Source organism: Sciurus carolinensis, chromosome 10 (genome assembly GCF_902686445.1).
Source record: "Sciurus carolinensis chromosome 10, mSciCar1.2, whole genome shotgun sequence".
NCBI classification, from domain to species: domain Eukaryota; kingdom Metazoa; phylum Chordata; class Mammalia; order Rodentia; family Sciuridae; genus Sciurus; species Sciurus carolinensis.
Window position 1 is genome coordinate 108,160,319 of NC_062222.1, and position 15,668 is coordinate 108,175,986.

The 15,668-nt window shown below is 42.8% G+C and overlaps 1 protein-coding gene across 2 annotated transcripts; it reads right to left on the minus strand.

The window, feature by feature from the left end:
* Positions 1 to 228: 228 nt before the first annotated feature.
* On the minus strand, positions 229 to 9,971 carry Chrna9 (cholinergic receptor nicotinic alpha 9 subunit). 2 transcript variants are annotated; one of them, XM_047566971.1, is made up of 6 exons: positions 9,839 to 9,971; positions 9,377 to 9,496; positions 8,937 to 9,082; positions 7,892 to 8,046; positions 4,924 to 5,456; positions 229 to 1,575 (listed from the first exon to the last, which is right to left on the minus strand). In XM_047566971.1, the coding sequence occupies exons 2-6, from the start codon at positions 9,450 to 9,452 to the stop codon at positions 1,034 to 1,036; spliced, it is 1,452 nt and encodes a 483-aa protein (XP_047422927.1). In that variant the 5' UTR covers positions 9,453 to 9,496; positions 9,839 to 9,971; the 3' UTR covers positions 229 to 1,033. The 2 variants fall into 2 exon arrangements, with proteins under 2 accessions (XP_047422927.1, XP_047422928.1); XM_047566972.1 differs by having other exon boundaries at positions 9,377 to 9,513; positions 9,839 to 9,923.
* Between the last annotated feature and the right edge of the window lie 5,697 nt (positions 9,972 to 15,668).

Here is a 15,668-nt window from a genome sequence, read left to right on the forward strand (position 1 = left end):
CACTTATACCCACTTTCCTAAGCCACAAATTCTCCCTCTGACAAAGAACAACAATACCTGCCTGCCTTTCTCAAAGAATTATTGTGAAGATCACAAGATTGGCTATGACAGCCAATGCAAATGCAAATCATATTGCTTTATTATATGTAGGAGAAAATAAATGGTGAATAGTTGAATGAGTGAGTCAGCTTGCTGATGACCTCTTTTCAGTCAGAGACTCAGTGTAGGAACAACTTCATTTATCTTATTTTAATGAAAGTCAATGTGGGAATGATCTCATCTTTAGGGTTTATAACCCTAAACCATAACCAACATATGTGGCATCACCATTAGAAGAAGTTCTCTTCCCTTTCTGATTGCTGACCCTCAGACTTCATGCAGGACAAAACCTTTCCCCACCATTTGAGATTTGGCTTAAAATGTACCTTGTCTAGCAGAGTTACCACTGAGACTCAGGTTTACATGATGTTAATGTTAATATTTAAGAGCATGTTTTAGAAGGTGAGTTGACAAAAGAGGGAACAAGGAGGAAAATACTTGTACAAGAGAAGCCCTTTGTCAGAGCTAACCGTGATGCCAGCCCAAGTCAAAGAAAAGTCTAATAGAGAACATTACATCAAACTAAAGGAAGACTTTTCCAACAACAACAAAAGCATATTTTAATATGAACTAAGGGGAGAATGGGAAAATGAGTTTGTCTTGTTTTGCTTTGCTTTTTCCTTTAAACAGTAATTTGAGGTGCTTTGTTATCTGCACAGCAAAAGAGGTGAATAATTATGTCAGTTAGAGGTGTCACCCAAAATTCTGGAAGGCTGTAAAAGGGGTCCTTCCTTATTTCCTCCAGCTTTCCACCCTGGAAATTTTGGATCTCCTTTTAACCTGATAGATAGCTCCAATATGGACTTGAAGTTAAAAATAGAAAGTACAAATGGCAAAACCTCTAAACTACGTTTAAACAACAATCTGACTTGAAAGAACATTGGAGTAGATCATAAGGATTTTTTTTTAACTTCTCCCTGGTATCAAATATCTCCTAATCCGCTCTTGCTATGATCAAAATAGTCATCACGAACACCATAATGAAAAAAATCCACATGAAAAACCGGTCTATGACTTTCGCAACCTTCTTCCATTCACTCCCCTTGGAGTGGGTGGCCTTGTGATCTTTGAGGCACTTGGCTATGTACTCGATATTTCTCGTCAGCGCTTCATACCGTGCACAGTGACTGTCAGTGTCCTGTGGGTTCTCACCCTGGCACCCCAGGTCATTTTTAAAGAGTTTGTTCATTTCCTTCTTTCTGGAAAGGTCTTTGTTCCTGGCTGTTTTCAGGTTTGACTCTGGGAGTTTGCCATACACCTTCATGAGGTGGTCCCGCTCCCTGCTGTGGCGAGGGCTGAGGCAGCTCTCCCCCACGTCATAGACAAACAAGATCCGGGACATGTACTTCAGGATGACCACCCTGGCCCAGTGAGGCACTGGCCGGGCCTCAGCCCCGCAGAAGTGGATATTCATCACCATTATGGTCAAGGCCGTGGAGGCTGTGATCAAGGCCATGGTGGCGATGTAGTATTTTCCTGGAATTAAAACAACAACAGGGGAGTCAGCTTTAACACAGTCCTTGGATTTGCTTAAAGAGAAAGAAACCAGCACCTTTTTTTAGGAACTGGTCTACCCAGTGGTCACTAGTGCAGACTTCTGAATCAGACATCTTGAGTTCAAATCCCAGCTTTGTCACCTACTGGACTTGTAACCTAGAATAAGATAAAGAGTGCTGCCAAGCTTCAGATTCCTGCTCTGGGAAATGAGTATAAGAACAGTATCATGAAGGAGGGCGTGGTGGCACACACCTGTAATCCCAGCGACTCCAGAGGCCGAAGAAGGAGGATCACGAGTTCAAAGCCAGCCTCAGCAATAGCAAGGCGCTAAGCAACTCAGTGAGACCCTGTCTCTAAATAAAATACAGAATAGGGCTGGGGATGTGGCTCGGTGGTTGAGTGGCCCTGAGTTCAATCCTCAGTACCAAAAAAAAAAGAGTAGTATCATGAAAATATGGGGAAGCTTAACTGAAATGACACATGTAAAGTTTTTCAGCACTTTTTTTGATTTCAAATTAAAAATGTTTGCAAAAGTGTGCCGAAATCATGATGTGAAAGACTCTCAACAAACAAGTGGCTAATGAACTTGCCCAGGTCTCAGGCTTGTCTTTAAACTTCACTAATATGGAGAATTACTACTGGGTAAGAAAAGAACACTGTGTCACTCTATCTTTAAAATGGGAATATTTAAAGCAAATACACATGAAAAAGGGAAATGAAGGAAGGAAGCAATAAAGATAAGAATGCAAGTTCAAGAAATATAGAACAAAGAACTAAGAAGATAAACAAAACAAAGGAAAGCTTTTGAAAAGAGTAATAAACCTGGGCACTGGTGGCGTGGGCCTCTAGTTCCAACTACTTCAGAGGCTGAGCTAGGAGGATTGCTTGAACCCAGAGGTTGGAGCTAGCCTGGGCAACATAGCTAGGTCCCATCTCAGAAGAGAAAACGATAAAAGAGAAGAATAAAAGAATAATAAAACTGATAAACCTTTGATATGCCCACTCACAGGGTAAATAGAAAGTGAGGAAGAGAGAATACAAAAGAATAGAAATTTAGAAAGAATAAAATCATAATAGAAACATCTTTATGGTAATGTATTTGATAATCTAGATGAATTTCTAGGAAATATCAAATGTCAAAATTAGTGCAAGAAGAAAGAACACTTGAATAGAAATGGGAGTTAATTATACTTCTTCACCCCATATAGGAAAAAACTCTAGGCCCCAAAGAATTTATTAATGAGTTTTATCAAACTTTCAAGGAACAAAAGTTCATATCTTGTGTAAGTTGTTCCAGAAATTGAAAAGGAGGGATAACTTTATTCTGTGAAGTCGATTTAACCTGGATCTTTAAAGTGATGAGAAAAGAAATATAATGGTCATTTCACTTAAAGACATATTTGAGAAGTTCTATATAAATATTAACTAACTGAATCTCACAGTGTCTTCAAATGCTAATCTATCATGGCAAGGGAGAGTTTGGTCCAGAAATACAAAGAAGTTCAACATCAGAAAACATATTGATGTAATTCACTGTATTAATGTGTGAAAGAGAAAACTCATGTGATTATCTCAACAGATGAAGATAAAGCATTTGACAATGTTTATTATCCATTTATTAATTGTTTCAAATTCAGGTTAATTTAAAAAGGGAAGTCGATTTTGTAAGATAAATACCATGTAACAGAAACACGCACCAAATGTTACACATAATGCAGAAAACTTAAACATGTTTCTGTAAAATTAGGAGCACATTTCCTAGGTGCTACTAATAACAAATTGTGATTGTTAATATTCTCAAGATCTGTGTACACACTTCCTGAAAAAAAAAATCCATGCCATAATAGAAACAGAGCAAGTGGAGCTTGCAAAATCTTGAGAGTCATCTCTCTTTAGAAATTGTGCCAACTAGGTGTTGAATGTCAAGGCTAAAGAAGAGAGAGACCTGCCAATGGATCCACTTCAAACAGAGTTATGATTGGATGTCATTACTGTAAATCATTTCTTCCTCAAGAGAGGCAATAAAAATGCCAATGTCTCTCTTCCTTTTCATTACTGGAGAGGAAAACTTTATGTGTTTATTTCTCAAAAAGATGTGCGTGTGTAGGTGTTGCTAGAAGAGAAATGAAAAGGGAGAAATCTCCAGAGAAATCAAGATAGTGATGTCTGAACATTCAGTAACTGGATTCCATAGAGAGGAAAAGGTCATTCAGCATCCCTTTGAACTAAGGGACTCTTAAGTCCCTTGGAGTTCTGAAATTTCTCCTCATTGCTTATTTTAAAGAACTAAAAGTTAGGTCTAGCTTTTCATTCTCGTAAGCATTTATTCCAACAGAAAGTTGCTGAGATGGAGGTATTGGCTCTGAGGGACAACCCCAGTGGAGGAAGTGGGTGCGAACAGCATGACAGGAGAGATCTCAGACCAAGGTAGGTGAGGAGCAGGGAGATGGGGGTGATCACCTCATCCTATAGTCCACCTTTGGAAAAACATTTCATAATTGCAGATTTTTGAAAATGTGGTCTGACCTTAAATTCCCAAATCTTGGTCAAAATTGTTAAACCAAACTCCTTCAGTGTAGTTCTTCCATTGCACTTATACCCAGTAAATATGGAGAACTGCCCCATTAAGGGTGAATGTCAGGCTTAGAACTCCAGCTCATCTTTCTATCATGTTTGTTGCTCTTCCCAGAAGAAAAGTCCTCATAATGTAAAAAGATAATAAAAGGCACTTTAATTCAATACTTGCCATATGCCAGGCTCTGTGCCAAGCAATTTCTCAGGAGGTAGCAATTATACAAATTTTGCAGATGATGAAGCAGAGACTAAAAGATGAAGTAACTTGCCCAGGGTTGATCTAAGAGTCAGTGGTGAAGTCAGCAATCAAATGCAGGCTTCTTTAACTTCAAAATCTGAGCCTTACCTTCTGAGTCAGAGGTTTTCTGACTGGAACAGAAAGTGCATCAGAATCACCTGGAAGGCTTGTTTCAGAGATTGCCAGGCCTCACCTCCAGAATTTCTAATTCAGTAGGTCTAGCACGGATCCTGAGAATTTGCATAATGTAAGTTCCCAGGTGATGTGTCCAGGGACCATCACTCTGAGAACCACTGCTTTAAACTATAATGCATCTTCTTGTCCTGTGTGTAAACCCAGAGACAAAAAGACTAATTTTGTTCCAACAGCCCTATCTAAGATACCAATTGCGGACACCCAGTGAATTATGCAACATATAAAGACTTCAGTTGGCCCATTTGTTACAATTTAATGGCAGACACATGTCTTCCAGTCACTACTAAGCGAGGCTCAAAGCATAAAACACTTGAACTCACCTATCAGAGGGACGTTTTCTGAGGCTGGCATGATCTCTGCCACCATTAGCTGAAACACAGTCATGGCCAACAGGATGGTCACTCCCAGGGAGACTTTCTCCCCCGAGGCTGCTGGGAGATAGAAACTCAAGGGAGCTAGGAAAGATATGAGGACGCAAGGGATGAGGAGGTTGACTATATAGAATGAGGACCTCCTCTTGAGAAGGAGGGTGAAGGTGACATCTGGGTAAGGCTCGGAGCAGCAGCCGTAGGAGATCACATTCTTCACAGCAGGCATGCCACGGACCTGCCATTCCACATCTTCAATGAAGTCAGAGAGATCCCCGCTGTCCAGGGCGTTGAATATGTCCACCTGATTGCCGTTGTAGGTCCAGGAACCAAAAGTCAGGTTGCACTGCTGGTTATCAAAGGGGAAGTAGGTGACATCTACCACACAGGAACTTTTGGTGATGGCTGGTGCGTCCCAGGTGATGAGCCCATCGTACCGCAGGACCACATTGGTATTTACAGGCTCTGAAGACTCGTCATCAGCCCTGGAGGTCAGATGAGGACAATGACAGTCTCTTCCTAAGAGAACTCAACTGCTTTACCCAAGATATTTCACTGCTTTGTGCCGGTCACGTCAGTATCTTTGGCAATGGATCACCTTCTACCTGATAGCCTGGCTTGAGAGTCTGGAAGCACCTCTAATGTGCCCTTCTCCCCATCTCCCCATCAGGGCCAGGTTCTCTGCCATTCTTCCTTTAAAGCATCTCTGTTCTGTGTTCCTTCCATCTATTCCCAGGGCTACTCCCTTTGTCCAGGTCAATGATTTTTTTTTGTATGTGTGTGGTGCTGCGAACTGAACCCAGGGCCTTGTGCATGCAAAGCAAGCACTTTACCAACTGAGCTATATCCCCAGCCCCAGGTCAATGATTTGAACATATAGACAAAAGGTAAACCTGTTGAGACTAAAATTTGCTTACCTGATTTTGTTCATGTAGGTACCAGAACATTAAAAATAGTTTTTTGTTGCTGTTGTGAGAATTGTATATTTGTATTTGGAAAACACAGAGAAAAACAGTCATCCATAATCTTAGAGATAATCACTTATTCTGGTTATATCATCTTTTGCCTTACCAACATCTATGCCTTACATTTTGGGGTACAGAAATTCTATTTTCCTTTAGGAAATTACTCTTTCTCCACTGCCATTACAAGACAGAGGAACTGTCTGCATGAGCTCATGAGTACAGAACTGGCTTCTCTAACATGGGGCACTAGGGTCACTTGACATAGGGTTTGGCTGGAGCTTGCAAGGAAGCATTTCAGTAAGAGTTGGTCACTGCCTTGGCCAATCAAACAAACCAGAGGAGAGAACCAGTGTTCTGTTTGTTTTCCAGGGAAAATTGTTAGAACTTACAGAATGCCCTAAGAAATCATCTAAGCCAATTTGTATTCTGAAGGGTGAACTGGAGTAATAAGGCACCAGTTTTGTTCTTGAATGTTGTGTTGCTTGGAAGGACTATGGAAGATTCCTCTGGTCGCTCAGAGTGGGGAATGGACAGCAGGCTTGGGGCTATGATTCAATAGATGGTGGCCCTTGGGTGAGCTCTCTTGCAGGAGCAATACTAAAATCCAGCTGCCATCCACCAGTCTTGCTTCCTTAAAGGAAATTTGTGCCCAGTAGAAGGCTCTACCCCCGGGAGCATCCCACCCCAAACTGCCTCTCATTCACACTGTTCTGAACCACAGAGGAACCTTTCTCAACCCACAGAAAGTTGGTTTTCCAGAAGAAAGAAAGAAAGACAGAGAGAAAGAAAATTATTCCCTGCACAACAGGTGGGAAAACTGAGTTTCGATTGTGATAGAAATCTCTGGTTCCTTCTCCTAGTGTAGCCTGTGGACCAGCAGCACCAACACTGTTTGGAGCTTGAAGAAAGGAAGAACACGGGCCCACCCAGTGAATCTGAATCTGTATTTTGACAAGATTTCTAGGTGATTCATGTGCACTTTATAGTTGAGGAACATAATCCATACCTACCTATTAACCCAAGGTCCCTTGCTCCAAGAGTAGGAAAGAGTCAACTGTCCTATGATCCAATTTATCTTTTCCTCTACAGAGTCCAATATCCATGGTCCAGTTTCTAGATGTCATTCCAATTTAATTTTAGTAGCATCATTGTTATTGCTATATAATCATGAACAGTGAGTGCCACTGTTACATAAATTATATCCCCAGAATATTAATATTTTGAAGTCCTAATCCCTCCTCCACATTTCAGAATGGGACCTTATTTAAAATTGGGATCATTATAATCCCATCACTATAATGAACCAATAAAAATGTGGAAAGAGAAAAAAAGATTAGGATCATTGTTAGTATAGTTAGATAAGATGAGGTCATGCTGGAGTAGGGTGGGCATCCAAGCCAAAATCATGGTCTCTTTATAAAATGGGAATTTTAGGCACAGGCAGCAGAAGGACAGCTTCATGTGAAGATGAAGGCAGAGTTCAGGGTACTGCTTCTGCAATTGCTGAAGATGCCAGGAAACCCTCAGAAACCAGAGGACAGGCATGAACATGCTGCTCCTCACAGCCCTCAGAGGGTGCTAATTCTTGATTTCACATTTCCAGCCTCCAGAACTGTGAGAGCATGAATTTCTGTTCTCTAGGTCACCCAATGTGTGCTATTTTGTTACAGCAGCTGTAGCAAACTAATGCAGTTTCCAATTTCTCACCTGAAAAAGGAGACTATAGATGAAATTTGATAACCATCCTTCTTTAATAACCTTCTTTGATAACCTTCCATCTTTAAGCTTCTATGACCTATTATTTTACTATTTGAGATTTCACAACCATAATTTCAAGACCTAAGAACATGGACTAATCCTTAACTTCATGCATGTTTTGAACATTCCTTTTTCATTATGTTTATGTTCTATTAGACCAACAGGTTCATTCCAGGAAAACCTGGACTTGCACTTACTTGTTATACAGGACAATGTCTGGCCTCCACACCAGGTCACTGGGAATCCTGATGGAATCCAGGCCATCATACTGGTCTCGATCCCACGTGAGATACGCATCGTGCCATGTTTGGCGAATCCATAGATAGGCAGTCAGAATTTGATTTCTTTCATCCTACACAGTTTATCCAAATGTCACTTTATCTGGTAGACACTTCAACCAAATGCATTTCATCTTGAGAACACTGGCTCTTTACATTAATAAGTGAGATTTTCAATTAAAAAATGATAACTTTTTAATTCTATCATCTTGATTGACTACCAAGGTCATTTTTTCCTCTTGATTTAGTGTTCAGAATGCAAAGTGGATAAATACTTAAGTCTTTGGATTTTTGCATGGATCCACTACTTGATTTCCTCTGAAAAGGGATCAACTAATAGAGCAAGGAAAATATCCTTTGAGTCTTATGCCTTTGTGTAATAAAATACATATGTGCACTAAAGCTATGTCATCTTAAAACATCAGCTTACTTTTGTTAAAATTCAGATTAAATTCATGTAACATCAAAATCATCTTAACCATTTTAGAAGTGTACAATTCAGTGGCTTCCAGTACATTCTCAAGGTTGTGCAACCCTCACCACTATCTAATTCAAGAACATTCTCATTGCCGTCCCCAAGATGCCCCATAACCACTGAGCAGTCTCGTACTTTCTCTCCCCAGCTTCTGGCAACCTCTCTGCTTTCTCTCTGGATGGATTTACCTACTTTACAAATGTGGTGTAAGTGGAATCATACAATACGGAACCCCACCTTTCTTTATAGTATCTAAAACTGCTAAGGTTCATGGTCAGAGTCGTAGGTCACATTAATGAACATGAGATAACGTTTAGTGAAATTGTTTTGTAGAAAACTTCCCCCCTCTTTCATTCTCTTCTCCTGCCAGCTTGTACACAGGACTCTGCTTCATTCCCTCTCAAGTTCCCCCTAAGACTTTCTCTTCAGGAAGCATGCTCTCTTTCATTCTGAGACTCCTTCCAAATGTCACATCTCTATGTTACTCACCATATCCTTAATCTGAGAAAGTGTAATCTGCAGGGTGACGTTCAGAACTTTATCTGTGTCTTCTACTGGACGAAGAGCATTGGAATAATTCTCAAAAAGGTCATTAAACAACTTCTGAGCATATTTTCCATCTGCCGTTTCTACAGCTGCTCAGAAAGAGAAAACAGTATCAACATTCAGGGTGCTGTGTGTACTCAAGACAAAGACTACCAGGCTGAGGTCGAAAATGGGGGATGGCCCAACATTGCCTAGGGAGAAGTTTTAGGTAGATGGATGGGTTGTTTTTCTGGCATGTTCTACCTAGATCAGCACCAGGCAGTGAGGAGCACAAACACTTCCTGCAGTTAGATCAGTTCTCCTGCCTTTCCTGCCCTACCCCACTTCCCACCAAAGAATGACCCCAGAAGAGCATAGATGGTTACATACCACCAACCTCTTACCTCTCAGTCTAGAAGTAGCAAAATAAATCCAGCAAAAGGAGAAGCAGGAATGGAGCCAGACCATCATTTTGCTCATCTTCTAAAAAGTCCCAGCCTGGCAGCGTGGCCTTTCTCTTCCCTCTGTGAATGGAAAGGGACTGGGCACAAAGAACCTGCACTGTGCCAGTCTCACCTGGCAGATGGAGAGCCCCAGCTTGCATTGCATGTAGGACCAGTATCTTGACACAGACCCACCAGCTCTCCCTTCAGGTAATCGGAGACTGGCAGCTCCAGTCACCGAGATGCTGGGAGCTCAGGGTGTGTTAGGCAGTGCTGTTCTGGGAAAGCCACCCCAGTGGAGGGTCCCTAGTCAACTGCAGCAGGAACTCCACCCAGACCAAAGAAAAGAATTGAAGCCGGAACCAAGGGCACACCTGACCCCCCAGAATGAGAGTACAGAAAAGAGAATGGAATGTTCCACACCTGCAGCAAGCAGATTCTGCCCGAGCGCAGGGTCTCAGGGGAGCTCAGCAGATGCAGCCATGGAGCAGTCATCCAGAGAGGCCCCATGTGCTTCTAGAAGCATTTGAAGCAGGAAGGGGAAACAGCTCCGTCATCTCCTGAACACATCGGCACTCTGGTTCTTCACCACCTCTGCCTCTGAGCACCTCTTCAGTCGTCCCACTGGGCTTGGATTTCACATAGTAAATGCGTGTGAGTATTTGTGTAAAGGGGGTGTTGCCACTCCCTGAAAAAGCAGCAACACTGAAAATTGGATTTGGAGTTGAACAGCTGGGTGTGACTGCCAGCCCAAACCCTTAGGAGCACCATCATTTGGATGAGTTACCTAGACTCTGAGCATTCCCGAACTACAAACTGGGGGAAATGATATTCTCTCTCCCCCAGAGCTACCAATATACTGTGTAAGAAGGCACGCTGTGAATTGGAAAGCATTATGTAGATGCTAATGTTTTGCACTTCTGATGTGCTTTGCAGATCCAGAATTTCTACATTTACCAATCACCAAGGGTTTGTGGGCTCTTTAAATTGGAAAAAAAAAAAAAAAAAGATGATTCAAGGGCTAACTAAATCAGCATGAGAACTATTCCTAACAAGCGATGATGTTACTGAGCATGCTATCCCTTTGCATTTGAATACTACTTTGTATAATTTCACAAGCATTTCTCATATGTGATCTAATTTTGCTCCCACTAAAGAATGTTGATTTCCAATTGCTAATGAAGTCTGGGCACTCGTGTCTGTCCCTCCTCTTGCCTGGGGAAACTGCCTTGGAAACCAAATTAAGATAATTTGGTTGCCTGGAATCAGAGCGAGGAAATTGGATAGCTCTATTTCATCGGGTTACAGACATCTGATGAGTCACCCGTTCCTCTTCAGGAACATATCCTCCGCGCAGAAGGGTCACCCAAGCCGTCAGCTAAGTGTGTTTCTTAATTGCCTGTCCCCTTATGTTCATTGTGAAGGCTGTTTTCCTCATTCGCCGGTCTGACTCACTCATCCAATGACCCATGTCCTGGGGCCCAGGCTCCTGCTTCCTCCAACCTCCCACTCTGATCTCCAAAGCTGAATGTACTTTTAGAATTGGTTTAACACCTTGTTCTCCCAGGAGCAAACTGAGATCCAGGGATGCACAGTCTCTAGTGGCAGATGGTGGTGACAGGCTCAAGGTCTCCTGCCCCAATCTATGTGCTCCCAACACAGACATGCCTCTCCTCAGTCTCTTTTCTCAACGTGGCATGGGAAGCCAGGGAGCTGGTGACTTCCTTGCAGGCTGACACAACACCCAGGGCAGCCCCTGGTCATAGGTGCTTGGCAAATGCTCTGCTGGCTGATGTGGTTGCTGTTAAAAAGCTGCCTCTAAGGTCAGGGTCCTGGTAGTCTTCCATTACATCTGGTTAGTTCCGTGCATTGGGTTGGTTACTTACAAGTTTGTTTTGTTTTTGTTTTTGATAATGATGAAAACTGATGGTCACCTCTCAATGTTAACACAAACCAAATTAAACGAATGCTTGTCTTTGCTTTTTGAGGCCAATACGCTAATGAATAGAAAGCAAACTCCTCTCAAATTCATTCTAAAAATGACTACTGGATGTCTTTACCAGAGCCTGTTCATCCTCCAACCCAAACTCTATCTCTCCAGCAACTCCAAATCAAATCCCCCTGCCTCCAAAAAACCCTGCAATATAGTGATCCCATAGCTTCCAGAACACTACATGGAAGAGGAAATGAGGGAATGATTCCACTATTGGGAGTTTAATAAGGCAAAAAATGGGCAGATTGCCTTAGATTGTTGTTCTTAAATATGGGTTCTGACAACAAAAGTAATTATAACAAACTTCAGTTATCCAGAAATTTGGATCCTCCTAAGTACACTCCATTTCCTGAATGCCCCAGTAACTTAGGATTAATTTAGGATCAGTCATATCTCTTGACGTATGAATTCAGAGACGCAGAGCGCTCGACGCCTTTGGTTTGGGAGTCCGTGGATCTCATGCCGGCAGCTACTGCTCCTGGACCCATGAGCAGCTTCTCACCATAGTTTATGTGATGTCACCGCCCAAAGGAGAACACTGTGACCTGAAAAAAGAGACCCACAGTCCAGAGAATTTCTAGATAGCATAATGTGTTAGTCAGCTTTTCCTCACCCTCACTGTGACCAAAGTACCAGACCAGAACAACTTAGAAGAGGAAAAGTTGATTTGGGGTTCATGGTTTCAGAGGTTCAGTCCATGGTAGACCAACTCCATGGCTCTGGGCCTGAGGTGAGGCAGAGCATCATGGCAGGACAGCAGGACAGAGGAAAGCAGCTCAGAGCAGCCAAGAGGCAGAGAGAAAGGGAGAGAGTGTCAGGGAGGGAGAGAGAGAAGCCAGGGACAAAATATATAGTCCTCGAGGCACACCCCAGTGACCTGCTTTCTCTCGCCACACGGCACTTGCCTGCAGTTACCACCTATCAAATGGATTAATCCATTGATTAGGTTACAGCTCTCGTAATCTACTAATTTCATCTCCTACATTAACATGGGAGCTTTCAGAGGGACACCTCACATCCAAACCATACCACCTAACAATCCCTTCAACCTCTGCACCTTTTGAGAAGCAGAAATCTCTCATCACAAGTTCATAGACATAAAGTACTCCAAACATTTCAGAGCTAATGGGAGTCAAATCTTTCCAGACAGACCCACTGTGAGGCACTTGTCTACTCTCAAAATATAATATCAGGACATGAAGAATATTCCATAAGACCATACCTATTTTTAAATACAGTTTTTACTACATAAGCAATATATGTCCATTGTAGAAAAACTAGATAGTACAGAAAAGCACAATGAAGAAAAGGTCACTCAGAATCCAACCTAACAGAGATAAACAGATTCCTACTGGGGCTGCGTGTTTTTGTTGTTGTTGTTCTTGTTGTTGTTGTTCTTGTTGTTGTTTTTTGTTTTTTTGGGGGGTTTTTTGCAGTGCTGAAGATTGAACCCAGGGCCTTGTGCTTGCGAGGCAAGCATTCTACCAGCTGCGAGGTGCTGTGGATTTTTAAAAGTATATTTTAATTTTGTTTTTATCTTTATTTGGGGGGGAAGTGCTGGGGACCTTGAAAGTTTTCCCTTTCCTCTGCTCAGGGTCCTGGCCCCTCTCATGAACTCCTTATTGGTTGAAGCCGCCATGAACTTCTGAGCGTTGGAATGAAGTCTGCAGGAGGCACCCTGCTTCCACTGCAGGAGGACGGGCCCGCACTCCCCTTCCTTGGACTAGAGTTCCTGTCTGACGAAGAATCCTAGTGAGCTCCAGCGCAGCCGCAGAGGGCAAATGGGAAGGACAGATAACTTCATTCTACTACGTGGATGTTTTCGAACAAAAACTACAAAAGTCAAATATCATGTTTTATAAAGGGTTTTCCCCCCATAAATGAATATGACATTAATATTTTATCCATTTCATTAAACATAGAATCAGAACATAGCTAATACCCAAAGAGCTCTTAGAGACCATCTATTTAAGCTCACTCATTTTACAGATGGAAAAACTGAGGCCAGAGAGGTAAGATGCTCTCCCAAGCAGGCCTGGTTACCCAGGGATGGAATCCAATGTCTCGACTCTCAACAGAGTGCTCCCTCCACATTACCTGGGCAGCCAAGGGTAGGTGGGACCCCAGTCTGCTCCACAGGAGGGAGTGGATGGAAAAGGATGCTGATCTTGCACTGTGCCTGCAACCCTCAGCCTTTGGAGCCCAAGATCTTGTCAGAGGAGGTTATTCTGGCTGCTCAGTGCTACGGCACCTGCTAAACCATGTGTCCCAACTCACTGAGCTCACAGGAGATGCCCTGATGGGCCTCAGCGCCAGAGACCTGTTTCACGGCTACTCCCTACATGTGCTGGATTCCTCCTGGGCATGCGTCTTACACACACACACACACACACACACACACACACACACAATTACCAATTTTCTTTAAAGTAGAGGTCTCCAAATTATTTCACCATGCACCAGAGTCTGGAATAGGGTTGACAGCTTAGATACAAAGTTATGCAAAAGTGCTACTCACTGAGGCAGCATACGCTCAACATTTTGGGTTTATGTCTGCCCTTGCTTTCAAGAAAAGCTGTTTAATATACAGTTTGAGAGCACAGAACTCTGTAGTCATTCTGCTTGGATTCCAGTCCGGCCCCACTACTTAACTAGCTGTGGAACTTTGAGTAGATTACTTAATCTCTCTATACCTCAGTTCCTTCATCCATAAAATGGGGATAATGAGTTCATCGATGTGAACCCTACCATAAAAGTGCTAAATAAGTGATAAGGAAAAAGAGCATGTCACCTGTAGCCATAATTCCACCATTTATTTCTCTCCCTTTTTCCCTCTCCCCTCTTCCCATGCTAACCCCTCTTCCTCTCTCTCTCTCTCTCTCTCTCTCTCTCTCTCCCCAACACCACCACAACCTACAACTTCTTTGCAGGCCCAGGTAGAGGATATTTGTTTTATTTAACAAACAGCTTGTACTGCAGGTGGGAGAATATCAGCCCTGCCATTTTCTTGTCTTTTTTTTTTTTTTTTTTTTTTTTTAATTGCAATGGTAACATTATCGTCAATTCACAGTGGATTTATTTATTTACTTACTTATTTTTGCAGTAGTCTTTTTAATCCTGTTACTCTCTTTGTGAGAGTTATCCTATCTAAATCTGTCACAGAAATTGGCAAACTCTTTCTGTAAAGAACTAGATAGTAAATATTTTCAGCTTTGCTGGCCATATGGTGGCTGTAACAACCACCCTGCTGTTGGACTGTGAAAGTAGCCATGGGCAGGCAGATGAGTGAGCACAGCTGTGTTCCAATAAAACTTTATTTACAAAAATAGGTGGTGGACCATTGAGCCCTTGGCGGATGCATAGGAGGGCTGACACCGAGTGAACTCAGCCAGTTAACTCACTCTGTCTTCCCCACGGGCTTTTATGCATAAAAGGAGACTTTCTAATTAAGAGCCAGAATACAAGGGGCCAGGAGAGCACCCAGCAGCCCTGTTTGAAGTCTAGAGGCTGGATGAGTCTCCTCCCTCCCACATAGGTGACCATTAGAGTGTCATGGGCAAGGAATTAGAATCCCCCCAAATGGGCGACACACCCTTGATGTTAGGAACGGTGGCTACAGCCAGGTCAGGGGCTGTCAGTGGTGAAGAGCCGGGAAGGGAGTCAGACCATGGAGCCTGCAGGGTGGGGCGCTAGCGTTTCACTCACAGGTGTAGAGTTCCGGAGCGCTGCTTTGCTTCTAGGATTGTGACCTCTACCCCGCAACTGTACCCAAATCCATTTGGCTGGGGGAAATGCGGCTTAGATCAGAACCAAAGGGATTCCGAAAGAGAAGGAGAGAAGGTCTCCAGGGAAAACAGAAACAGTGGCGCCATATCTCACTGTGCTACAGGCAACAAAAAGGATCTGAGCTTGTTATGGGGCTGAGTCCTCCTTTTCCCGGTGTCCCAGCAACGTTAGTGGTGTGCAGTGGACAATTCCTAGTGATACCCAGCAAAGAAAGACTTGGTGCTTCTGAGCATCATGAAAGAAGAGTCCAACTCTTGAGTTGGCTTTTTTTTTTTTTTTTTTTTTTGGTACTGAGGATTGAACCCTTACCACTGGTTCAAGTGGTAAGGGTTGCCTTACCTCTGAGCCACATCCTGCGTCCTTTTTGTTTTTTATTTTGAGACAGGGCCTCGTTAAGTTGCTTAGGGTCTCGCTAAGTTGCCGAGACTGACCTCAAACTTGCATTCCTCCTGCCTCAGCCTCCTGAGTTGCTGG